At 35.0% G+C, this 27,750-nt stretch overlaps 1 protein-coding gene across 1 annotated transcript in view; it reads left to right on the forward strand.

Moving 5' to 3' along the window:
• Positions 1 to 381: 381 nt before the first annotated feature.
• The window catches only part of LOC145662144 (uncharacterized), a 43,990-nt gene continuing 16,621 nt past the window's right edge, over positions 382 to 27,750 (forward strand). The window contains exons 1-2 of the mRNA XM_081727477.1: positions 382 to 451; positions 21,167 to 21,347. Coding sequence (XP_081583603.1) covers positions 434 to 451; positions 21,167 to 21,347 — 199 coding nt within the window. The 5' untranslated portion in view covers positions 382 to 433. The remainder of the gene's footprint in view (positions 452 to 21,166; positions 21,348 to 27,750) is intronic.

A 27,750-nucleotide genomic window follows, 5' to 3' on the forward strand; every position in this document is an offset into this window, starting at 1 on the left:
TAATGCTTTGTGCTTCCTTCTACGTATATCGCCAATTTAGATTCTCATAAAAAAAAAAAAAAAAAAAAAGGAAAAATCTTTTGATCCATGATATTTTTTAAGTTACGTTTCTTCCTAATTTGCGAATCTTCCCGTAGAAGCACACTAAAAACCTCATTTAGCTACTTTTTGTTATTTTAATAATTTCTCATTGTTATGATTAGCGGAATGAGGATATCTATGTCTCCGCATGCTTTACAGCGTGAGACGGACTTCCATTGTTCAGGCACGAAAGAAAAAACGAAATGACATCCTTCTATCACGCAGAAGGCGGATCTACTTCCTCTCTTCCGCTGTTCTATATAAAACCAAAATGTATAATTTACCTCTTCTCCTTCCATATTGACATCCATTCTATTCAACAACACCTCGCACTGGACACCTTTAAGAAGACATGCGAATTAGTTACCAAGTAAGTGATTATCTTAATTTATTATTATTAAAGCTAGTTTCCTTTTGATAGATCGTTCATCGTTCCACTAAATCTAGTGTTAAAGAACTCAGTCCAATTGTACAGCTAGGTGACTTCAATTCGTTTCTGCTCCTTATTTGTTATCTGAGATTATAAATTGGGATTCGTAAATTTGTTGCAAATGTACCATTACGATCAAATGTTTCTTGGGTGCTACGAAAACGAATAGAGGGGCACAGTTGATTGTCCTGTACACCTGTATCTGCTACAACTCTATGTATGAAAAGAAATATGTAAAATGAGACTAAAATGAATGAGTGTTCCTGTAATATTGAACATGATGTATAGCACAAACCAAAATAATCCAATCTGATCAAAACCAACCCTTATTATTATTATTACTATTCTGTGCTACAGTTTCGGTACTGTATCATTGCCTTCTTCAGACACATTGTCTTGTGAAGGGAAAAGGTGAACGGAATAATAGATCAAGTAGGAACAAGAAAATAGAAAATATTGATGTTTAGTGTAGATGTTAAATCGATCTGCCCGAGCATAGAAAGAGTAGCTATATTTTGGAGTTTGTGGAAAAGGAAAGGGAAGACGAACAATAAGCGGAAAAGGGTTATAGTAGCCCTAAAAATATATGGGGAAACGGATGACTAGTGATGGGTCTTAGCTACCCACGACTGGACCCATGACCCATGACCAGATCCGGTAATCGGGAAAAACCCGTGCCTCAGTCTGACTCCGGGAGACCCATTTCTTGGACTGGTATGGTAAGAGTCGTGCTGACCTATGACCCAGGCAGACCTCTGAATTCGAGTGACCCAGTGGCGCGAACAGATCCAATGCGACTCGGAAACAATTAAACATCATCATACACATAGAGCGTTTGCACTGTGTTTGGCGCTTTGATCTTTGTTCTTTGGCACAATGTTCTTTGAACTTAGCCTGGCCAACCTTATGGTTGGGAGTTAATTAAGAATAGTTTGGGAAAGAACAATATTCCGTGCTCAAAACCCACCCCTTCATAGTAGAGGACGGAGATGTCAGGGAAGTGCATCCGCCGGGAAAAGAGAGGTTCATTCCTTCCAAATTTCACCCCCATGGCTTCCGGAAGTTCGCACACATGAGTTATTTCTGCCGGTTTATAGTCATACCCTGGAATTCGATATCTTGGGATGTCGGGATGCAGCCTGACACAAAAACAAGCATGTGAACTTACCTTAAAACGCTCAGATTCGAATATTGGAGATGTTGGTAGATTCCCACTTGCTAGGAAAGCTCCTTATTCAATGGGTAGAACTGGGAGATGTGTTTTGGTCCAACATATCGATCCGATAGGACAGAACTCTCTTCTACATGAGGAGAGGAAAATGCTCTTAACTATGCAGGTAATGGAAGGGCGTTGGGTTCAACAAGGTTAGAAATACATATCACACATACAAAATAAGAAGAAATATTAATATTTTTACTAAATATGAAAATTTTGTCAAAATACAGTATTAATGACATGAAAATTTTAAACATACTATTTAGATTCGACGGACCGTGAAATATTAAGATCCTTGTTCCCATTGCCTTACGAAGCATGGTTTAAAATATGAAATTTCAAATTGTGTCGTTCTCTACCTATAAATATTACAAGGTAATTGATAACACTATAAACAGTACAGCTTCCCTAGATTCAGTTTAAGGAAGAACTTTTTTTTAATGAGCATGTGTGTTTCCCTCAGAAAAATAAAGTCTCCTACAAAACAAGCTTACCCAAAGGGGAATATATATGGATTGTCTTCACATACTGCATGACAACTTCCACTCATACACGTTCATTTCCAAAAGCATATCGCGTGACCAACTTTAAAAAGCGATAATCTTTCTTGACTCAATACACTTTTCATATCCTTTGATTAACATATGTATCCCTGTGAAAAATAGGCAGTGAAAATAATTCTTATAAAGTGTCGCCTTTCAGTTCATTGTCGTCAAAAAATTTTCTTCCTCAAAGAGCTTTCTTCAGTTTCCAGATCGCCTAATCTTTAGTCTGTTGTTTAGATTCGGTATTGATTCACCTCGGTATTGATTCTTTTTGTACAGGCCTTGAAAACAACAAAGGTATGGACTAGAGCACTGTTATGCAGTATTCGAACTAAACAAACATCATAACTCAACACTTCTTAATTTAACGTCCCACGATTATGTATCGAGGCTAAGGGAGACAGCTGTGACGAGAAGCATTATAATAGCGAAATGAGGAAGTGGGAATCCATGCACAGGGTGCTCGTCCACCACAATCCCACTTGGTGAGAGCTGGGATTGAATCAGGGACTCCACGAGCTCGAGACGAGCGCTCTATCATTGAGCCATCTTTTTTGTATGGACATTAAGCATCACTACAAAAATTAAGCACGCTTGTAGTCTACGCCCCTGAGTTTAGCTTGGAATCTAGATCAGATGAGCTTCCGCCGGCAAACGAACTCGGGTTTCCCGCATCGAAGACACGTACGCTAACCATATAGTCACGAGGGAGCTCTATAGTGCGTATACTGTAACGGTATTATGTAATTTTTATATAATAACTTGTATTTACGGGCAAAATGTGCTTTTAAAATATACACAAGCTGTTCAAAAGGAAGAAGAAAATATAAAGAGAAATAGATGTTTCTTTATTTATATATTTCTTTATATAAGATAGAAAAATAGGTCTTTTCTGTTATTATGATTGATGTTCTGTTGTGATAGTGCTAAGACAGTGCGTGGTGATTCTAGTCGTCATAGCAACGAAAAAACATATAATATATAGAGAATCCATCTTGTGATATATACATGTACAATATTTAAAAGTGTTTAAATGTTTAATTTATTACGTACTACAATAAGAAAAGGTAATATCTAAATGAAGTGTTTAGATGGATTTTGATAAAACAGTAACCTAGATTATATAAATATACGGACTGAAGGCTATAACGACATATAAAATATGCAAAACAAGCATTAAGCTAACTACAAACTGGTGTTTTTCATACTGATACATATTTAGTGGTCGTTATAATACATCTGACACATATCATGACTATTTTCAATTAGTTTTGTGAGACAAATATTTGTTCTGAGTTTACTTGAAAGCTTGCGTGGTGAATTCTAGATTATTTTTCTAGTTCACTTTGAAGTTCGTAGTAAAATGCAATATGAATCGTGTTCAGAACAGGCCCGTATCCACGGGGGGGCAAGAGGGGGCCGGGCTCCCCCTAAATTTTGGCTGGCCCCCATAAAATTTCACGGTAGGCTTGCAAATGAACTATAATATGGTGATGAAGTATAATATGATTGTGTCGGGCCCCCCTAACTTCTACCGGGCCCCACCTAAATATTTGGGCTGGCTACGGGCCTGGTTCAGAAACTTGAAAATACATGAATTTGTCTCCCGAAGAGAAAGTGAAAATTAATTAAAGATGATGGCAGATCAAATCAAGTAATAAATTTGATTCAAGTCAGTAAATGTAAAGGCAGAAGAATTTTTTAACAAGTTTAATATTTCTATGTGTGATGATTATGATTGGGTTTATAGATATGAATCAACAAATCGTTAGTTCTGGTTTCCGTATTTCTTGTTCTCTTCTCAGAGAGATGGAACTTGGACTAATATGAGTTTTGGTGGCTTAAATCATTGGAAACAAAAAGTGATGAAACATGAAAATTCAAAACTTTATACAAATGCGATGTTAAAGTTAAATGTGGGAAAATAATATCATACAAGAACTTGACGGTGCTTTTAAACGTATAGTTAAGAAGCAGAAAATTGCGAGAAAGAGACACTGGTTTTCTAGGCCCGTGGGCAGAACACTAAGAGGAAGGAACCAAGACTTTTTTCGAAGTTGCTAACTTGAGTTATTATTATGTTTATTATACCAAGAAAGAAATGAAAGTTTTTAGGGGCTGGAGATTGTCACAGTGGGTTTGAGCCTCCCTGGCCACTCCCTAATTACAGGATTGGTGATTTTTCAAATAATTAATTGTGTCAAATTTTGTGGAGCATTCAAGCTAGTGCTTGTAATATATGTCTCTCTCGTATGTGTGTAAAAGTGGAAAAGACAGGATCTAAATTAATGAGTGTTACACAACCGCCTGGCTGGGCTAAGAGCCGCCGCCTCCTTGGATGTTCCAATTAGTAAGTCATTACTTGCTCATTTACACAAAATTATATATTATTATTGTTATATTGTGATGATGATGCAAAGTTTGAGTTTGTTCTCTTTGTTACCAAGCAAAAAGTAAAATATAATTCACTCTCTTGATGTATAGGCTCTGAAAAAAGTAGGACTTTTTTTTAAATAGGTTTTGCATGTAGCTTTTGTACTTAGGAATTTTTCGTTTTTTTTTTTTTTTTTTTTTTTTAGAATACTTCAATTTTAGTGGAAAAATAACAATACGTTCCACCTTTGGTTTTCTATTATAAAACACACACACACAAAATATATTTAACTACTGAATCCTGAAGAGGAAACTTGAAAACAATCAAGGATAAAAGAAAACCGATCATTCGATAGAACTGAAAATGTACAAATCGGTAAATACATGGGTTTTCTAGGTCCAATGATTTTTTATTCTGTAGAATTATAAGATTAACGTTGAACAACAAAAATATTTAGTAAAACGTTTAGTAGTGTTTAACTGTTTTGAAAATGTAGCAGATTTCATGGAACAGGATTATTTAAATCTTATGAACGAACTAAAATTTCCTTATAAATATACCCTGAGAAAAACAGCCGTATGTGGCGTACGTAAAATCGTATGTTACATTTGTAAATCCTGTACTTTTTGGACTTAACGTACAGCAAACGTATAACTGAAAACACATGTTTTATAATACTGTCTGTATAAGTGTTCCATCTATACCTAGGTACCAAGAACATCCTTGCTAGGTATGTACTATCCGTATAAAACAATATAGGCAGTCAGGATCTCACATATAAATGGGCGTATATAACATATAAATGTTAGCTGACGAAGGTAATATACATATATGTATGTAATGTAAGGAAGACTGTTAGATATCAGACATTCTGCAAAGGCATGATGTAATATCTAAGGAGAGTGCCTATGTAACATACAGATTAGTAGGGTCTATGATTCATACTGATTTCTGTTGTAAGCAAGAGGATTTCGTATATTTGTACAATATACCGCTATCCGGAGAACGGAGTTTTCTCAGTGTAGTCTCTGATGCTCAGGATAAAACACTTTCCGAACAGGGAGCGAAATAAGGAAACACACATACAAAAAAGTGTAACTGTTTCTTGGTTTGTGGTACTTTTTCCTTGTAGTACTTCTCACAGAAGCACACAAAGCGATATGAGTCTACATCGGTATTTCTGAAATAGTATAAATACAGTAAATGAAGAGAACTACAATGCTTTGGTCTTCCAGGCACGTAGCCAGGATTTCGTGAAGGATGGGTCCGTGACATGAAATACTGTGGTCATCACACCAGGGGCTCGATCATTCTAAACTATTTTACTGGAACATATATTGGTTCGTTTAGCCAAGATTTCGTAACGCGGGGGGAGGGAGGTTGGGGTGACATGAAATTCTGAATGCCCAGGAGCTCATCAATCTAAACTACTTTACTATCAACATATATTGGTTTGTTAGGACGATAAAATGAAGATATGATGGTATGTATTTTAATAACAAACTATGAAGAAATCTCGAGTAAAATAATAGCTAATAATAATAAAAAAGTGTTGAAAAAGATTTTACAATATTTACGTCCTTACTCTGTTCATTCAAATATAACAATTTTGCTTTCATTATGACCTCAACTATTATAAAAAGTACATATTCACTATTATAAAAAGTACCTACTCAATAATGTCTTGTAAAATATTTTACAATATCTGCGTTCCTTTCTTTGTTGAATCAAATGTTAACAGAGCTTTCTTTCTACATATTTTTTTTGTTTTTATTATTTCGTCAACTACTGTCTGTTCCAAATGACAGATTAAAGGAGCAGTAGAAAATTGTTTTTGAAATAACATGTTTGATACTGCAAGGATGCGATAACGAAAAATTATGATAAAAAAAAGATGTCCACGCTGTTACACAAAGGTACTATACTTTCGGAAGCTTGAAATCTCCCTTACTAGTAGCAGAGATTCTGAGAATTCCGTAATTTTTCTAGAAATTTCAAATTCCCTGACTTTTCTAGGATATCTCACTTACCTCACCACCATGTATTGCAAGTAATACAAATCTCCTCATAAGAAAGTATAACGAAAAGCCTCCTGATTTTTCTTTTTATTTTTAACGCGATCCTTCTTTTTCTAATTTCATTTTGTTTCTTCCTTCCTTATTTTTTTTATTTCTGGTTTCGAAGGGAGGAGTCCGGACCCCCCCGGATCCCCCCTTGGCTACGTGCCTGGGTCTTTACTTGTAGTAAAGGGACGTAAAAGGAAAACTGAATTTTGCGAAAGCAACTTTTTGCCCAGAATTTCTAACTAATATATATTAAATTTACGTCCAATAATAATAATGCTTTTTTGGCTGAAGGGAATGACAAGATATGAATGATAATAAGGAAATGAGTGGTTGCTTCGAATTGGATTCGTACCTGCGAAAGATATGTTTTGCGGTCCCCAATCGAGTGACCTAAGAATATTGTTCATATAGCAGCCATTAGCATAAAATGAAAAGGTGTAGTAATTTATGTAGAGTGAGTGCATTTGTTTAGATACACAATCATTCACTTTTCCCATTTCGTTAATAAGTTAACAAATGAGCTATTTAATTGGCGAAGAAAGTAATCATTATTCTTTTCTGAGTAGGTAAATATGCAAAGTGCTGAGTAGGTTGTAGCCGTTTGTTTGAGTCTGCAAATAGTATTTGAAAGAAGCTTAATTATTTCGAAAGATTATACTAAATTAATGCTTCCAGATGTCTCACTTTAGCCCGAAGGTCCTGGATGAACGTAATCTGTTACCCAGAAATTCTTCGAAATTTCAAGTGCATTGACTTTTCTGTAAAACAAGATAATATTTTCAGTGTGATATTGTAAAGTACCTCCTTTATTAGTCATCTATATTCAACTGAAAGGAATGACCTACTCACTGTCACTCACTTTTGGTGAGTAATATTTAATTAACATTAATGCTGGTGTTTCAGTGAAAAGGAAAATGCACAGTTACGACTGGGGTGTAAATTTTCATTGGATGTTATGGTTTCTGTACACAGTTTATAGGACCGTGTTTTTAGTCGCAAAATATGTTAGCCCTACAGTGTTTATTCATACATGTTTCTTGGTGGATACTTCCCCCATCCCGGAGCTTTCAGAGTGCTCCCCCAGAGAAGACCAAAATAATACGTCTATAATAATAAATAGAATAGTACCGCAATATAATAATAAATAGAATAGTACCGTGTGAAGATAATATCTGCCCCTCCCAATACTAAGTGTGCCCCCTCGAAACATTTTTTTCCTGAAAGAAACACTGGAGCCCTATACAAAATTCCTTTGTTATTGTTAATCTACAACTTTTCCTTTAGGTCAGGGTTTCTCAACCTGGGGTTCGCGAAGATAAGCGGAAAAGAAATATAATTAGAATCTAATACCAGAAAATATTTTTAAATATTATTTTGAATTTTGTCGTCATAAACATATTTTTATTTTTATAATAAACAAAAATAGGTCTACTAAACATTTTCAACAGGTGTAGGCAGAGTTGTTTAAAAATCAATTTAAATGATTAAAATCAATTTAAAAATCAATTTAAATGAAACTAATGAGGACTGCATATTAAAATACGAGAAAAATACAAACGCAACAAAAACTGCATATTGAAAACAATTAAAATTGAAAACTAATGAGATACCTGAGCATGATGTAATTTCACTAGTGGTGCAATGTTCGGTTCAATCTTCGTGACGCACATTATCGTCATTTAAAATACTCTATTACTTATATTTTTAAACAAATGTCCAAGTTTTTTAAAACCAAAATTAGAAATCACGTTATTGTTTTCAACATATGACTCAAAATTAAGGGAATTATGAAGTTTTAAACTTTTCAAACAGCCTCTATTTTGAAACAGTATGACGGATCGGATTCGATATTTGTAATATGAATGAACTGGCCAAATTTGGTTTTATTCCATTCGCTTTTAGGGGGATTCTACTATTTTAGAAATAGATGGATATCATGAGATCTCCTCAATTGATATATTAAAAATCCCACACAGGTTATTACAGACCAGAAATTATAAGGGGATCACTGGCTAGAGGGTGTGATAAAAGGGGACTCGTAATAGGAATTAGGTTGAGAACCACTGCTTTAGGTTGAACGGTTATAATACGAAAGACTGAAGCCCTAATTAGTTACCGAAAATTAAGCATATTATTTGGTATTTTAATTTTGATGAGACGATTGAAGATTCCATTCTGTTATTAAAATGTTAAGATTGAATAAAAGAATACACAAATAATTCACGTTATTTACATACATTCCGACTCCATTTCGTTATATGTTGTTGGCAGGAATGAACACACACACACACACACACACACACATATATATATATATATATATATATATATATATATATATATATATATATATATATATATATATATATATATATATATATATATATATATATATATATACAGGATGTTAATGAACTATACCGAAAACTGTGAGAAGTGATACCTTACATGAAAATAAGACAAATCGTTCATATGGACCTATCGCGAAAAGTGCATAGTTTCATCGCAAAAAAGCCAAATTTCGAGAGGTCCTATTTCGAATTCTAGAAACTGTGGATGATGGTCCTTATCAGCGTAAAGGAAGTCACGCATACGCAATCCAAAAATGCATATTTAATTAATGTTCAATGGGTGTACAGAATATTCCATACAGGGTGAAATTCACAGAGATGCCATCAACCGAATTTTGAAATATGCTCTGACTTGATGATTGGTCCGAAGAAGGTAAACAATAAGCTTTGATAGCAGTGAACATGGAATTCTTTGGCACGATGTCGGAAGTGTTAAGGATTGTCAGCAGCATGGTTTCTCGTACTCAGGATAACGCATTCTGCCATGTTTTCTTTCACGCTTATAAGTGAAGAAAACGTGAAATACACCGTCACAAAATATATCGCATCACACGTTATTCCGAACACAAAAAACATGAAGCTGCTGGTTCCTAACATTTCCGACTTTCGCGGCGAAGCATTGGATGTCCTCCTGCCTACTTTGGGCCCTCCTTGAAATCAGTGTATATCTGAAAACTCTATTGAGAGCATACGTGAGAATTACACCCTGTAGGGAATGGTCTGTACACTTATTGAAATTTGACGAAATATGCACTTTTGGATTGGGTATGCGTGACTTCCTTTACGCTGTTAAGAACCACTATCCGCAGTTTCTGGAATTCGAAATAGGACCTCTTGAAATTTGGGTTTTGCGCGATTTTGGATAGCCCTATCTCTGAAACTATGCACTTTTCGCCTTAAGTCCATATGAACTTTTTCTCTTATTTTGATGTGATGAATTGCGTTTCAGAAGGTTTTTGCCTCGTACAAAACAGATCTTGTTTGATACCATTTTCTGACTAATCGTTGCATTGCATTCTTTGCTGGCACTTTGACGCCATGAAATTCATGAACAAACAACTGACCACACTATTTCCACACGAATTTGTTTTCACGTAATTTTCCACAACGAACACCCTCTTCTGCACTGTAAGTACCATCTTCACCTGTGCACTGTTCAGCTCACACTGACACAGCCCACACTAAGAACTGAACCGGTGGTGTGCGTGTCACATGTTGTGGTTCTATGCATACATTCACGTCCAATCGTATCCACTTGCCCGGGCCACTTTTATTTGCCCCACCATAGAAAGAAAGAGAGAGAGGGAGATTAATGTTACTAGCATTACAATGTGTACAACCACTCAAAATTTTATTTTTCGGATTACCGGTACTTATCTATTTCAAGTCAAATTTGGGAATTCTTAAATAAAAAGCAGCCTTAGCAAAATTCAGTTCTTTAGCCCTTTGCCACTAGTGATGACCAAAGCATTCTCAAGTCGTTTCCTTCATTTGCTATATTTATACTATTCTAGAAGTGCCAATGTACACTCATGTCCAAAATAAAAGGCTCAGGATTCGCTTTTGAACGTTTTATATATCAATTCTTTGGAGGGATTGCAATAAATAAGGACACGTATTCTTCGACTTTTTGAAGTTTTCATGCAGGCGTACCTATCTCAACATATTGTGTAAGGTGAGGAAAGGAATTTTGAGAAAAGAAACTAGGGTGGTTCAAGTTTGTTTTTATAAATTACTATAGACACATCTGCTAACACGTTTTGCAAAGCCCTTCAATATGTACAGTACAGCTCACAGATAACGAGAAGAACCCTAGCAGAAATAATGTGACGTAGGTATGGGCTTGCCCACTTTTTGCATGGGGGTTTCAAATGACACCACGGAATAGCACACAGATAACTACCCGGAGTAGCAGACGACATCTAAGTATAGACCACACCTCAAAAGCCGAAAGTAGACTTGACCGTGTCGTTGACCTTTCCCCGCTTCCCGTTTTAGGGTTCTTCTCGTCATCTGTGAGCACTACTTGCTGTCTGCGTTTCTTGATTGCTTCTCGAATTAAATTCGTTTAATAACAGTACATAATAAAATTTAGCTTTTCTCAACTCTGCTTGAAGGCTGTGGAAGACAGTGGTGAATGAAAGAAATTAATAGTAATGGTATGTATGGGTAGACCAATACCCCAAAGGAAACCCATCCACGCTATACTTGTTTACAACAAAATACAACTTGCAGGTATTGGGATTGAATAGCACTAACGAGTAGTGAATTCTCTACCACATGTGTTGTCCCAGGACAAGGTATGAGGGGGATCGTTCTGGAAAAATGTATATTTGAATGGGAAGAATTTTGTTTTCCTCTATTTTGTCCTGAAATCATTTCTCCTTGTATAGGCAGCACTTCTATCACTCAGCCAATATATTCTAATAATTAATTGAAATAATTCAATATACGTATTTCGATGGAAGAATATGTATTATCAAAGTTCTTCAAATTAGACTGAAAATCAGTGAATTTTCTCTCAAAACTCAAAAAGAAAATTTTAACTCACTAGAAAACAGAGATACCTGCAGGATTTTTTTCTAAGGGAGCACAAGATCGATTCCAACGGGTAGAAGCAGCAAAACTGACACACAAGCATAGTGCGTACACACACACGTAATGCATTATATAAAACAACTATTATTTACGCACACATCCTTTTAACTACAGTAAATAAACAGTAGTACTATAGCATTTAAAATAAACACATTAATTACTACAGAACGTAAAAGAAAATTAGTAAGTTACGTCATGTATTTCCAAGAACTAAACACACTTCGAAAGTAAACGGGGTAACAGCCCCCTTGTCCCCCACTGTAGGCAAACATGCTAGGAAACGTATCAAAAGTGAATGTGGTCCTATGATTTCATAATGTAGTATTTACTTGTAACTACATACTTTTGTTTTGACACAGCTGGAAAGTTCAAATTTTGTGTATGAATTTATCTATCTTTTGTTTGCATCACGTGTCTTAATAACTAACAATTTATACGGTATTTTAGGAGGTAGAATATACGTTGAACAAAAGTTCTTTATTTTTGTTTTCTTTATACAAGTAACAAGTAAAATGACAAGATTTCTGTGCGACAAAAGAGGGATACTAAATCGCGCGGTGAATGGGTATAAAATCTGTCTTAGTTCGAAACATGCCATAGCCTTCAATGAAGCATGTTATCGCTTTCAATCCTAAGCTTAAGTTGGACTTATGGTACCTTATTAATTCAAATAATCTAAGCTCGAGTCTAGATCGTGAATATTGTAGCGATTCCGCCCACACACATCTTTCATGACTCGGAGCAAATTGACAGAATTTGATTGGGAAGTTTCGATGCATCCACCGTATAACGCGGATCTTGCACCGTCTGACTACCATTTGTTTCTGTTTCTGCGGAACTCTGTTGATGGTAAAAAAAAATGGCCGACCGAAGCGTCGTTGAAAATCACTTGACCAAATTTTTCGACGATAAACCACAGAAGTTCTACAATGATGGAATTATGAAGCTACCCAAAAAATGGCAAAAGGTCATAGATAATAATGATCAACATGTGCTTGATTAAAATTGATTTTTAATACAGAAATTTTTGTTCAAAAATGTACCCAAATTCTGCGGGGACTTTTTATATGACCCTTTATTTGCCATGTGTTTTATACGCCTACCTTTTTTCTATTATCTGATACATATTCTTTTAAAATGCACTAAGCTGACAAGAAATTGGAATTTGCTTCAAAACCCCAGGAACGATAGTAATAACGTTCTTCAAACTACACTTACGATAATAATGTTAGTTTTTATTATTTATTTATTTACCGGTAATTCTATCGACAAGACAAAAAATTATTCTAGTGAAGCATTTATTCATCACTGACCTTTGACTGCAGTGAAAATTACAATAAGTAATTTTGAAAATAACATTGTAATCTCATTTTTGTCAAAGATGCGAAATTAACATGTTTCGTTTTCAATAATGGAGAATTTACTATAATTTTCTTGAATACAGCTCTTTGAATCATACAGAAGCAAAGTAAATGAAAAATTGTTTTAAGAAGTTCTCACAAATACGTCATTTTAAGCAATACGAGATGCATACTAAAAGTACGTGCCGTTTCGTTCTAATATTCAACACCAAGGAAATACAGGAAACTAACCTGTGTCTATTTCTCGACAAATTCTCCATCTTTATTGATATACAATCACTCTGTCTAATTTGTGAAACATGTGACATTGTCAACTTTGAGAGTATGTGTCAGATACTTTAAAATAACACTTCCTAAGGATGATTAGTGACAAAACGGCGTCCATAAAGCGAATCTTGAGGTTATGAACAATCAGAAGTCACTGGGGGCTAATTCCAATGAGTAGAGTGGGTGTGGCAGAAATTCAATTAGGTGGTCAACCAAGAATTTTCTCTCTCAATTTTGTCAAAACTTCTTTATCCAAAGTGTACAAAAATACTCTTCTGTAATTATATGACCTTTCGGAACAGTGTAGGATAACATCACTCACAGGGAATCCCAGAAGACAGCTTACAGCACCTTCTCATTGGATGCCACTTGACGATATTTTTGGGGCGTAGTGAATCTGTGTATTTCCACTGCATTGATTGCCTTCTTATTTCTGGGTTGAGTAATGGAGTCTGTTATTCATTCATTATAAGAAATTGGCGTCCCTTTCTTCTGAAGTGTGTCGAATATGTAACACTTCATCGAATCGTTGCCCATTTTTGGTCGTCATTAAGCATTCGTGGAACCCAGCGGGAATAAACTTCCCTTACGCCTAGTTCGTTTCTAATTATTCGTTTTACTGTTCCCATTGTTAGATGCAGTGTATCACAAATCTGCATGATGGTATGCCTATCTTCCATGCTCAAATTTTGAACATGGGCAACGTTAACGTCAGTTGATGCTGTTTTTGAACATCCAAACCTCTACTCATCCTTCACATCCATTCGCCCAGCTTTGAACTCACGCATCCTAATAATATTTTCTGCAAGAGCACTATCACCACTCACACACTCATCCATCCACCCTCCAATTGGCGATGAATATCAACTCCAGAACCTCCACCTGCGGTGAGGAATTTCAAATACCTGTTCCTCTTCAACCGAAATTTCTATGTTCCCGGGCAGTATTAGAAACACGTCTTACTCTGCACTGATTCTCAACTGCCTAGTAAACAAAACATGTACTGCTTAGAGAAGGATGGAAGTCCCTGGTGCCGCAGTGGCTTTCCTGAAATGACAAAAAAGAAAGAAAAAAGAAAAGAAAAGAAAAGAAAAGAAAAAATAAAAGAAAAGAAAGAAAAAGAACAAAACTGTACGTACTTTTGGTGTGCACCTAGTATATTAAATATTACCATTTGTTTATATCCCCCGAATGATTTGATATATCAAATAGATATAAACGGCATTAATATCTTTAAGTCTATTGAAAGTCACGTACATAATTGGATGTGATACTTATCTTAGTACTTCTCTGAAATCAGTGGTGCCCACTCCCCCTCGTGTCCATGACGCACCCCCCCCCCTCAATTGCCTATCCGTAGGTGTTCTTCCTTGAAAAAAATCTTTTCGATTAATTTTTACACCCTCTCAAACATATTTATATAGATTTTTAACCCCCCCCCCAATATTTCAATGACGAAGTTTGCGTCATAGCCCCCCTTGTGGGCACCCCTGCTGAAATAAAATCCTTTGAAAGGATTATTAAAATTTTCAATTCTTTGTATCCTAGCTCGTACTTTTTCGAAGTACGTTATGTGATGACCTTAGTACTGGGAAGTAAGGTATTTCGGATGTGCATTACCGTTTCCGTCTATTTTGTGTTATTTACTGTTGTACAACCTTCCAAAATGTGGCTGTTTCTGATACTGTAGCTCCCATAGTTTGCAACACTGTATGACAAGTGTGGTACTATAAATTTTAACTTTATATATGTAATTGAAATGAGTAATACTTGGCGTAGTGCCATTTGAAGAACATACCTTTATGCAGGTTAGCAACACTGTTAAGTTTGTAATATCATATAGTATCCCAAACAATGTATATTTGTCGATATTTGAATGGTACAAAATTTCAGCGTTTTCTGTGTATTAGTTTAAAAGTTACAAGTGTATATCAAGGTAAATGATCCAAACTATATAGAGCTACATTTGTAAAATTTACAGAAGAAAGATCTAATGTTACTTCAAAAGAGGAATGTGTAAGTATAAGTAATCAAAATATATGGGGATCTGGCCTCTGACATTTGCAGAAATGCTTGATATATGCTTTTAACCACGCAATAGTTCATAAAGAAGCCATGATGAACTTCATTGCTATGTAAATGCAGTTTGTTAGCCTATGAACTGTAACAGAAACGTCCGAAATCTGTCTGACAAGTGAGGCATATAATAACACAGGCAAAGCAGAGTGTTTCCAGTATGTTGTTTTATGCGCATACCCACCGTCGCTCACGGGCTTGCTCCGTAAGGAAGCACCACCTCGCTGTCGTGCGTGCCCAGCAGCTTCTCCTTGCTCTTATTATATTTATAATCCCGCCGTTTTTTCTTCCTTCTATGGGAAATATCAAAAGACGCTGAAAAAATTAAATGCGTACTTTTAGTTTTGTATCCTTCGGTTATGCTGTGTAGGCTACAGGAGACGGTGATGATAAGAATGAATAAAATATTGACACGAAGAAAGTGAGACAAAATACGAGAACCCACAGAAATCCATGGACATTGTGTTTGTTTACTACAAAACTCACTTGGCGTGAGCTGTGATAAAACCAAGAACTCCACGCACCAGAGGCTTTGTCATTGAGCCACCAAGGCCCATTCAAATAGTCCTGAAATTTGTCCTTTGTTATATTAAATGAAAAGTACAAATAACATTTTTTTGTTCAACATATGGGATTTCGAGATGTGCCTATCCTATTATAACAATTGCAACTCTCCTTTAGCCTAACCGGCATAACCGCGGGGCGTAAAACTCAAAAGTTTCATTTCATTTTTTTCCAACTCTTTTCTTTTTCCTTCTATGACAAATATAAAAAAATACTGAAACATGCTTTTAATTATTTTAAATGAAAATTTAAATACTAAAATTCGTGTTTCTAACCTAAAGGAAATTTGAGATATGACCATCTTATTATAACAATTGAAACCAATATTCTTTTTTCTTCCTGTTTTATTTCTTACCTTCCGTAGAAAATATTTTTAAAACACTTAAACACGTCTTTAATTATTTTAAGTGATTCAAATTCTTAAGTTGTGGCAATTACGCAGTATTCTTTCTTTGTGATTAATAAACACCGTGTACCTGAGTTTTCTCGGGGTTTTCCCCGTTTTTCATTCCGCTCTTTCGTTCACCCTCAATATCACCGTCTACTTTAGCCTCAGTGCATACTGCGACATTAAATTTAAAATAATTGCGATATATATTTTACTGTAGATTCGAAATGATGATGAGATCTATTTAAAATCAACAGATTGAGTTATTTTATTTGTATATTATTGGAAAGAATGTCAATATGGTGGAAAATCGGATGAAAACATGATAAAAATAGAAGAAATCAATGTTTTAAGTGTCAAGGTAACACAAGTAGCCTCACGTATCCTAGTCGCTAATGCTATCATCTTTAGTGCGAGCGGTTGCTGGTTCGATTCCCGATAGGGACAATTGGTCGAAAAAGTGTGAAAGCTTTTTCAGATCAGTAATCCTGAGTGAGATTTTCTTGAGTTTTCCTCATTCACACCAGGCAAATGCTGGGATGGTCCTTAACATAATTATCCGAGGCTACTTGTTTCCTCCCCAGTCCAATTCCCTGGGTAGTGTGGTCGCCAGGGAACGTCATCTTTCATTCCTAATGAATTAGCATGCTCATAAATGGCTTAATTCCAGAAATCTAATTCCTGATCCTTGAGATGAAAATGCAAACATGCTAATTTTTTAAAAAAATCTTTTATCTTTATTAAATCCGTAATGAGATTTCTGAGAATGATAACGCCATTGACATTCTGCTGTCAAAGTTGAAGAAAGTAGATTGGAATAGGTATTCTTCCTCTATTGAGGCTCGGGTTTTCACCGATAGAGGTAATTTTCTATCTGGTAGCCATAGTAGAGGTTAGCGACGTATATTTCCAAAGCAAGCCGAATAAGGAAATACTCACCTTCGGAACTTTCTAAAAAGTTATTTTGTACTATACAGGGTGTTCATAAGCTAATTGCAATAAATTTAGAACCGTGGATCTCCATATCAAAAGAAAGAAAAATATTTTAATAAACATGAGTCGGAAAACGCCTTCTTTCAGAGTTATAAAAGGTCAAAAATGCTTAATATAACATTTTGAAACCCTTGATTTCAAAATCATGAGACTTCTCACAAGCGGAACAAGTAATTACACAGGAACTAGTGTACTGTCTGTCTAAATAGCAATGTTTCATAATCCTCTAGTACTTGCCCAACGAGTATTCAATTAATACTTAAAACTGTGTCCTCAATCCAGAAAATACCTTACTGGGGAATTGTGAAAGATTGATATTTAGATAAAGAGCATGTTGATTTTTGGGTGGTTTCTTGAATCGCTTCCGAAAGTTTCATAATTTTGAAACCAGGGCATTTAAAAAAGTCATATTTCGCATTTTTAACGCTTTACAACTCTGAAAGGAGGTGTTTTCTGACCCATGTTTATTAGAACTTTTTCTTTTATTTGATATAAGGAACCACCTCCTAAATTGAAAGAGCTAAGTTCATGAACACCCTGTACATACTGTCTAATGTGAGCTAGTCTAAGAGAAAATTCTGCCAGCTCTAAGACTTCAGTACCATCTATATATGAACAATGTATAATGAAGGAAGAAATCTTTGAAATCTTTTAGTTTAACGTCTCACAATTATGCCGTTTAGACTAAGAGAGACGTTTATAGCAAGTTAATGATGATAGAAGAATTGGTAAAATGATAGTGTGGAAGGAAATTGAGTACCCGGAGAAAACCCATGGATCCGATGTTGTCCACCACAAACTTAGTTGGCCGGGATTCGAACCAAATACCCCACGCACCAGAGATAATCGCTTTACCGCTGAGCCACCATACCCCCTTAATGAAGAGAGAATATATGCAAATAGTAATTAGAGAAATGGAAAGAAAACAAGAGAGAAGAAAACGAAAGATCGAATAGAAGTGAAAACTTCACTAATTGAAAATATTACGGTGAATAATAACTCCATCAACCTAATAGACAAATCGCGACTGATAAATTCAAAATTAAATGTAACCTAATAGTTAGAATGAAGTTTTTGGTAGATTGTGGGTTTGGTTCCTGACGGGCACAGTATTTTTGGTAGTGTGTCAGCATAATATGGTAATCGAATGAAGACAATGAACTACAGTATAAGTAAAATGTTGAATTAAACAAAGATGCTAACCGATGTAGTAAACATATTACTCAGACAAAGAAACGTCTGGGTAGTTATATACATCTTCTCACAGTTGCCAAGCCATTCCAGATTTACAGGGATTTTGAATATTATATTCCTACAGATGATTGCTTCTGTGAGCCTTAAGGTTTTAATCTATGTTTCTCGTTTACACTGTAACTGTAGTTTCTTTTATCAATTTTTTTCTTTTCGCTGGTCTTATGGTTAACGCCTATACCTTTCGTAAAGAGATACTGATTCTTCTTAATTTCGGTTACTCGCCAATCAATCAGCGAGCTGAGCAAGATAGAATAATAATCTTTTAAAATTAGAAATTCCACAGCTAGAAGATTTAGTGTTTGACCTTATAATTACTGGATCTGAATTAACAAAAACACAATGATTTCCCGATGATCTTGATGGAGAGAAAGAAAGAAGGGGAAAAGTTTCAGAGCTAGCTGGTATAAAATCAGTGGTTCGATTCCCGTTGAGAGAACATGGATAATTGAGATCAACTTTAAACCGTAGGTTTATAGCATAGCTGCTAGCAGAGGATATAAATACACATCACTCAATAAATACTACATCAATTGTAATTATTACATTATTTTCTGTGAAACAAAAACTACTTCAACTCTTCGAAGATGAATCCGTTGTTCTGTAATTCAAGAGCAAATATAATCACATTCAATACTGTAAAGTTGCTTTGAATGATAAATACTCTATATTTCCAAAATGGCTATTCGTTATCTTTAGGTTTTTGTAAAACAACTTAAGAATTGTGCTTTTTTTATTATACAAAAATTAGACATAGGCTTCTATTCTTTAGAAATCAACAAATTGAATGGAGAATAGATTCTGAAAAGTAGATGTCAAGATACTTAGCTCCAACTCAACCAGGTCATCCTTCACCATTATCTATCATTTTCATCAATATTTACATTAAAATTACTTTATTACAAGACAATTACCGTACTTATAACAAGTTAGTGATTTATGTGACTGGGATCTAGGTCAGCACCCAAAGATATAAAACTTCAGTTGAAATTAAGAAATAAATAAATAAATAATTAGAAAGGACTGATAAGTTTTGTCGAAGAGCTCCTTAAATCCTTAAAAGTGTTATTTAATGACATATCGGTACCTGCTAATTTACAGTAATTTTACTCTGATTTATGGACGTATAATTAAAGATATTGTGTTGTTATTTGAAGATAAATAAAGTCAACGAACATTCTTTTTTTTTTAGTTTAACGTACCACGATTAAGAACCAAGGCTGAGGGAGATCGCGAAAGTAACAGGAAACGAGAAAACCTACTCATATGGTATTTGTTCACCTCAAAGCCAAAGAACTATTTGTATGGCCCCTACAATCGGTTACGGCTACTCACCACTAATTCATCTTTTTTTTTTTTTTTTTTTAAAAAAAAGGCAATTATTATTCACTGACATAATTACGATGATTTACATAAATAATTTGATTTTTCAGAGCAGTCTTTTGTATTCGATTCTGTGTTGGGCAGTCGCTTTGTTTTGTAACATCGCCGTATCCCGAAAAATAGGAAGAATGTGAATATTAAAAGAATAGCTAAACATTATAAAAGAAGATTAGAAACGGCTTAAATGCCAGTTTATCCACAGAAACTTGATTTTTTTAAAATGGGAAATCCTTATTGAAATCCCTTTCTTCGATGCGGTGTTGATAACTACTTTAGTTCGTTTGTCTATGATTAAATTGATGTCTGCTTTCCGTCTCTTTGTATATCTTCGAAAATTAGCGATGTAATTATAACACTTGTGTTCGCGTGACTCATAATTTCTATGGTCAGTTGCTATGGTCTAAAATGAAATGAAATGAAAGCCTCCAGTTTAAAGTCTCAAGTTATGCTTGTTAGACTAAGGTAGACGGATGATTAACGCAGGTGAATGATAATGGAAACATTGGTGGGACGCGAATGTAGGAGAAAACGGAGGGAACCCGAGAAAACCACAGACACGAGGTTGTTCATCAAAAACTTGGTTGGGGATCGATTAGAGACCCACACATTAAAGGTAAGCATTCTACAACTGAGCCACCATGACCCCTTGCTATGGTCTATCCAAACCGTCTGGCCGTACTGATGATCGGCAGATGAAACTCCTCGGGGGTTCAAGTTGCCCTAAACAGCATGGACGTTTTTAATAGTCCTTGATATTTCTGTGCTTGTAACCATGTCGAGTCTAGTAGAAATTCAACAATACTTATGTGAAAGAGTTGATAAAGTTGTTTAAAAAAGCTGTGGATGCTCATCCTTCGTGTCATGAGGCTGTAGTTTGATTCCCAGGCATGTTAGTTTAACGTGAACAAACTCGGGTCCGTAATTTCTGTTGTACTTCTACCGTTTCCATCTGTATTCTTATTCCGTCAATACTATTGCAGTCATTCGCAACTGTAATTCATAAAGCATCCCCCTCCTTTAGCTTAAAGGATAAATAACTGTGAGATATTAAATTGAAGATGTTTTGTATTTTTAGTCAAATTATTTCTATTTGGAATATTTTTATCCTTTAAATTTTCACTTTAAAAAATATCAATTTTATTTAAAATCCAATCCTGACATATCCGAGGAATTTCCACTCACACATTATAAATTAGTAAATGCTCGTTTTGTTTTGTTGTAGGTTATGCTGGTGATGGTACTTTTCTTTGGTCTACTGGCTGTGGTGTCAGCGCAGGAGAGACGTCGTAGCGGAAGTACGTCCAAAAAGAAAGCCAGCTACTCTGAAGGCAGGAAAAACACGTTACGTGATCGAGTCAGGGGAAGATTACAAGCCGCGGAGGAGGATTCAGAAAACTCGGAAGGTTGGAAGCCACAAAAGAATAAAATTACTTCCCTTTTTATCCTTAAAATGTAGGAAAAATAACAAAGAAAGAAAGGAAAAGTGATACCCGTGTAAATTCTTGCTCTCGTGCCTCACGATGCTAGTGTTAAGCCAGAATCACTCAGCCGAGTTCATTTCTTTCTTTTCATTCACGGATTCCCAACTCTTATTATTTCTTGTTCCTCAAAAGTAGTTTTCAAAATGTGGTTCTCTCAGACTACTATATTCGACTGAGATGGTCGAGTAATCTAAGGCATTAGTCTCGAGATCGAGAGTTTGACTGTTGCGGGTTTGAATCCAGCTCAGAGCATAGTTATTGTGTGTTATTTCCTACATTCACTATTGCGTATTGTTTCCACCTTTCATTACATTATCATGATTAATTTTTGTACACTTAATTGTCTGCTTCACCTTAAAGGAGTACAACCATGGGTCATAAGCCTCTAAAACTGATGAATGAATGAGTAAAAGCAGGCGACTATAGTTCATAGCTTTGCTGCAGATGATCAATGGATAGGCTATAGCAGACCTCTCTCATTTACGAGATAGACGCAAAAATACTACAAAATCTTTGGTTCAACAGAGAAATTACATCATAGATGCGAACTAAGCAGGTAATCAAACAACTAAGGTGACGAACTTAACAGGTTTTATTGTACACTGTGGCTTGGTTATCCTTGACTTTACACAAAATGCCTAACCTTCTTAAGTGGCTACCTTACAGGTAATAGTATATATTACATACATACTATATGTATAGTATAGTATATGTATAGTATGTAATGTATAGTATAGTGTATGTATAGTATGTAATACATAGTATGTATTACATACTATATGTATTACATGACAGTAAAGTTACATGAATCTAATGGTTTCTCATATGTAAAACTAAATAATGCAAAAGGTCAAATTACAAGGCTGATGGACTTCACAGATTTTATTGTATGTGTAACGAGAAGAAGTGTGCTTTCTTAGTAGCGATTTACGTTTTAAAATATGTCTTTTTCTTTCATAATAGCTTTAAAATAAAAGTAATATTAAAACTCCATTATTAATCTATCCGATGAAAATACTATGATACCAAGTGATTGCATACTTGGATATATTGGGCTCTATGCAGAGTCATTTAGAGTTACATTAAGAGCTTGACTAACGTGTGATGCTAATTTCCTTATTTAGTAACCCGTAAGTTACCTTAACAACAATTCGAAAGAAGCCAAAAGAAGCCAAGTTCGACTTTTCCGCAGGATTGTCCAAAGAGAGAATAGGATTTACTTAATTTGATTTCTTCTAAAGTGTTTCGTCAACCCTGCGGAAAAGTCGAGAATGGAATTTATATATATATAGATATATATCGTTGTTAACTTTACTTACATACTACTAAATACGGAAGTTACCATCATACGTTAGTCAAGCTCTTAACATAACGCTAAAAACGATTCTGCACAAGACCCACTATTTTTATCTTGGAAGTGCAACGTAGTTATTTTGTGATGTTACAGCATTTTGTCGTCTAAAAAATGTCGACTATTCTTACAACCTTTACTTCATAATACTTTTGTATGCCCTAAGCTGCTATGCTCTCCAAATTTTAGCATTGGCAGTACTATGAAAGAATTATTGAGGCCTATGCAGAGTCGTCCTGACTCGTGATTATTGCCATACTAAAGAGTTCGACAAACATATGCTTCCCGCAGTAGTCAGGGCTTTAATATGGCGCTAATCATACGTCAAAACGACTCTGCATAAGGCGGATTACATTTTGGAGCATTTTAGTTTTAGTTTGGAAATACAATTTAATTACTTTGTAGTGTCAGAACGTTCTTATATCGTATTTCTAAGCTAGAAATGTCCAAAACTCTTACAATTCTTATTTCCAGCGGCAGCTCTTAAGGGTAGTATAAATGAAACTTAATGCTCCTATCCAGAAATGATTTTACGATTGATTAGCGTTGTACCAAGAATAACGCATGATTTCAATTTTCATAATGAAGAACATTTTGATTATGTTATCCACAACCAGTGGCGTATCTAGAGGGGAGCTATCGGGCTCAATCCAACCCCTCGAAGTAAATTTGTTAGCTTTTCGCATTCCACGTAACTTTCAGCAGTAATCCTTCTTACCATTTCTAAGAATTTCATTGACTTTCCACTTCCTTATGCTATTTGTACAAAAATGATACTGTTTATTAAATTTCATGTAAGAACTGCGTTGTTTATGTCTTCTTTGGCCCATGCTTCTCTTCTGTTTTTATTTCTTAGTTGTTACTTTCTTTCGTTTCTCCTATCATACTTTCGACCGTTCTTAGTTGTGATTCGAGTCGGCTGTTGTCAGTACTACCAAAGCTAAGAGAAGCTGATAAGCAAAACTGGTGTTCACACCAATCTACACGGATATCAACATAAATGGACTTTAGTTATTAAAGCAGAGGAATATTTACATCGTTTAATTACAAAGTAAAGTAAATGTTTGAATTAAAGAAGATCAAGAGGGTTAATAAGTAGTCCGGGAAATTAGTTAGACCAAGAGGATGCTTCCTTTTTCTTCTACGAACTGAATAAAAGGTTAGTTTCACTGCTAAAATTTTGGTGTGTATCTTATCACATAAGATTCACCAGTCTACTACTCTCGCATTAAAACTGCAATCGGTATATTTCAGCTTCAACTTGTCTGAACACTTTCTTTCAGGTATAAATGTATAAAGATAAAACTGAATATTTCCACTTTTTCTAAACTGAAATCTGTTAAATTGAAATGAGATTATAAATTCAACGTGTGTTTGGAGGAGCGTCATTTCAGATTTGCCTAAGGGGTGGTAAGATCCTCCATCGACATACGAATTTCATGTTTTTTTTCCTTGTATATTAGTAGACAATCGATTAAAATTTATTTAATTCTCAAACTCAGGTGGGCAATTGCCTCTACTTCCCCGTGTTGTGCATAGCCCTCAAAACAAAATCGTAAATATGCCACTGTCCACAGACAAAAAACGACTTTTCCACAGGGCTGTTCAAACACATTGGCAGGAAAAGTTACGAGAAAATATTAAACAGGTTTCACTCTTAACTTTTCCCTCATAACTTAATTGGACAACCCTGAGTAAAAGTCCCAGCTTGCATCTTCTGATACAAGTCGTAAATAATATCACAAAGTTTCCTATGGATACGTTAATTATAATCATACGTAACCCAAATCCTTAATACGACGCTAATCACACATAAAATTGTTTCTGAATATGGTTCTTAAATTTCATTGCTGCAAGCTTAGGGAAAAAGGCTTACCAAAGGTATTAGTTCTTGTATACATCCCCCTGTAGCTTTTATCTTCTAGTTTGTAGTTACAAAAATTTATTTATTTATTTATTGTGAATTCCCTCAAAATTCAGCACTGCTTTTTTCATATTACTTTCTACCCCTAGACAGCTAGCTGTTCTTCAAATTTTAAGGTTTCCCTTTATCTATATTATAAAAGAGAACGCACAAATCCTTTGTTAGCTCATCACGCTAATACGGCTGAACCAATTTCTTTCATTTTTGGGGGGTTATTAGGATTTGGACCCTAGATGGTTTTTATCATATCACTTTAATTTTTAATTACCAGTGTCTTGAGATAATTGACCATTCAAGTGTCCATACGTACAAATCCTTTGTTATTAGTTCATCATAGGTATAAAAATAAACGTATGTATATGCAACCCGCATGACCGTGTCACTCGGCGGGTTAACATAAATGACAGGCGATATAATGTTAACATTTACTGCAAGCATATTTCACGGGTATTAAACACATGAGATATGGAGTTGTGCATTTAAATTTTCATTTCAACCCAGCGAAGCGGGTAATATATGCTAGTCTTATATATAAAAGAGAACGCACAAATCCTTTGTTACATCATCACGCTAATACGGCTGAACCAATTTCTTTCATTTTTGGGGGGTTATTAGGATTTGGACCCTAGATGGTTTTTATCATATCACTTTAATTTTCAATTACCAGTGTCTTGAGATAATTGACCATTCAAGTGTCCATAACGTACAAATCCTTTGTTAGTTCATCATAGGTAAAAATAAACGTATTTATATGCAACCCGCATGACCGTGTCACTCGGCGGGTTAACATAAATGACAGGCGATATAATGTTAACATTTACTGCAATCTACTATGGTTTTTATCATATCACTTGAAAGCGAAAAAGTAAAAATTATCTAAGTAACAAAGTTTATTGCGTTCCGGGGTGACCGCAGCGAAGCGGGGTGAACGCTGCTAGTGTATTATAGTTATTGTTAAGGAAGGAAAATGGTACGAATTTCATAGCAAATTATTTTCAGATATCATCGTCTTTTCAGGACCTAGTAATAACACAGAAAATACTTATTTAATAACGCAGGTATACTAGTAACAGCGCTTAGCAGAATTCAAGTATGATAGATTATCGAATAGATGGAACTGAAATATAAAATGAGAAAAGAGAAAATCTTAGAAAACAATAAATATAGTATTTCGCTGTTATAAAGCGTATGCTTTTTTTTTTTACTCCAAATTAACAAATACCCAGTGTCCACAAAATCTCTATACATTATTCGGCGTAAGCTCTAAACTCCGATAAACAAAATATTTAAATCCTTCCGCTTGTCACAAATACGATTGGCTAGTGATGTATCACTCCCACTCCCCACGGGGAGGAGCAAATTATACACGTGCATTTAGACAATACTGTCTCGTGTTGTTCAGATACTTACAGCAGCAGCAGAAAAGAAAGAAAAGAAACTCGAAAGATTAAAAAAAAAGTATTTGAATTTCGCTCGTAAATAATTGTTGCTTAGTGAGTAAAGGTTTGCCTTGTTGGAGTTTCACCACAACACTCGCGGAACCGGGATTCATGCCAGCCATCTTTCAGACTTTAAAAGCAGAACACCCGTCCACAGTTGAGTTGGGGCCAGAATTACTGCGCATGCTTAGTGTTTATTTCTATTGTTTCATTAGCCACACTCGATTGCAGTATTATTAGATAATCCGTATTATATTTTTGTCATTTATAATAATATAGCAGTTTTATATGAAGCTTCATAGTAAAAGTAATCATGCAATCACATGAACTATTTTGCGGAGGAGTACAAGCGTCGGTAGGACAACAGCAAATCAGCGAGATTTAGTTTCACGTGGCTTTGTTTATCGCAGTTTAGAGCTTACGCCGAATAATGTTTAGTTGTATCAGCTACAACATTTTCTTCTGGTTAATGATGCTAGGGCTCCAAAAAGGACTTTTTGTTGGAAGAAATACTTTTTTCACAGGTTTTATTATGTGAGAAATTTTGGACTTTTTACAAAGTATTTATTTTAATCAAGAAATAACAATGCGCTCCACCCTTCTTTTCCCACTATAACACGAAAAAGACATTTAATAACGGTGTTCCGAAGAAAAAATCATGGGAAAAAATCTTAGTCTCTCTGGATAATAGTGGGACGTTAAACTCAATGAAAATAAAAAAAGTGTTTGCAATAATTTTTAAAACTGTAAAAATTTCGTTAAACAAGTTACATTTAAAACTTATGGATAAAGTAAAACTTCATATTATTTGTGAATAAACTAAAATTTCATATTATTTATGAATAAACTAAAATATTAACATTTATTGATGCAATTAAAATTAAAAATTAACAAAGTTAAAGACGCTACTAAGGCACTTTCTTATTTCAAACAATTTGACATGATATAACATTAGTAAAAGGAATTATGTGAATAATGAAGTCTTACTACCGAGTTTAAAAAATCACTATAATTTGGCAACTTGATTTCATTTTAAGTTCAGAATAAAATGTTCCTGACCAAAGAACAAGATACAATCAAAATTTTATACTTTCCTTGCCCCTTGCAATAATAATAATAATAATAATAATAATAATAATAATAATAATAATAATAATAATAATAATAATAATAATAATCATCATCATCATCATCTTTTTCTTGGTTTATCGTACTTTTTTGCCTACCAGATAGGATTTAGGCAATCACTAAGACACACAGTATAAAATTAGATAAAATACCCGCTCTTCACGTGCGTGAAACACGTTTACCGAGAGTACCGGTATTTGAACCCTTTTCTCCTTAGAACATGCATAAGGTACGAATTTAGACTTAAAATGTATAAGGAGTGTCACTTTATCTCAGCGTCTCTGAAAACGTTTTCGATTATTTTTAAATGTTGCTCCTTCTCACCAACTCCCCATTTCCAAGCGATTGGATGTGGATTATAACTTAAACGGTATCGTACGTGTCACTATTCATTCCAACGACTTAGAAAACTATGGATTGGATACTGATATCGGTCGTGTACGATTATTTTTCCGTCACCTACATACCACCACTCTCCCCCAT

The sequence above is a fragment of the Thermobia domestica genome, chromosome 10 (assembly GCF_964235325.1).
Source record: "Thermobia domestica chromosome 10, izTheDome1.hap1.1, whole genome shotgun sequence".
In the NCBI taxonomy this organism is placed as follows: Eukaryota; Metazoa; Arthropoda; class Insecta; order Zygentoma; family Lepismatidae; genus Thermobia; species Thermobia domestica.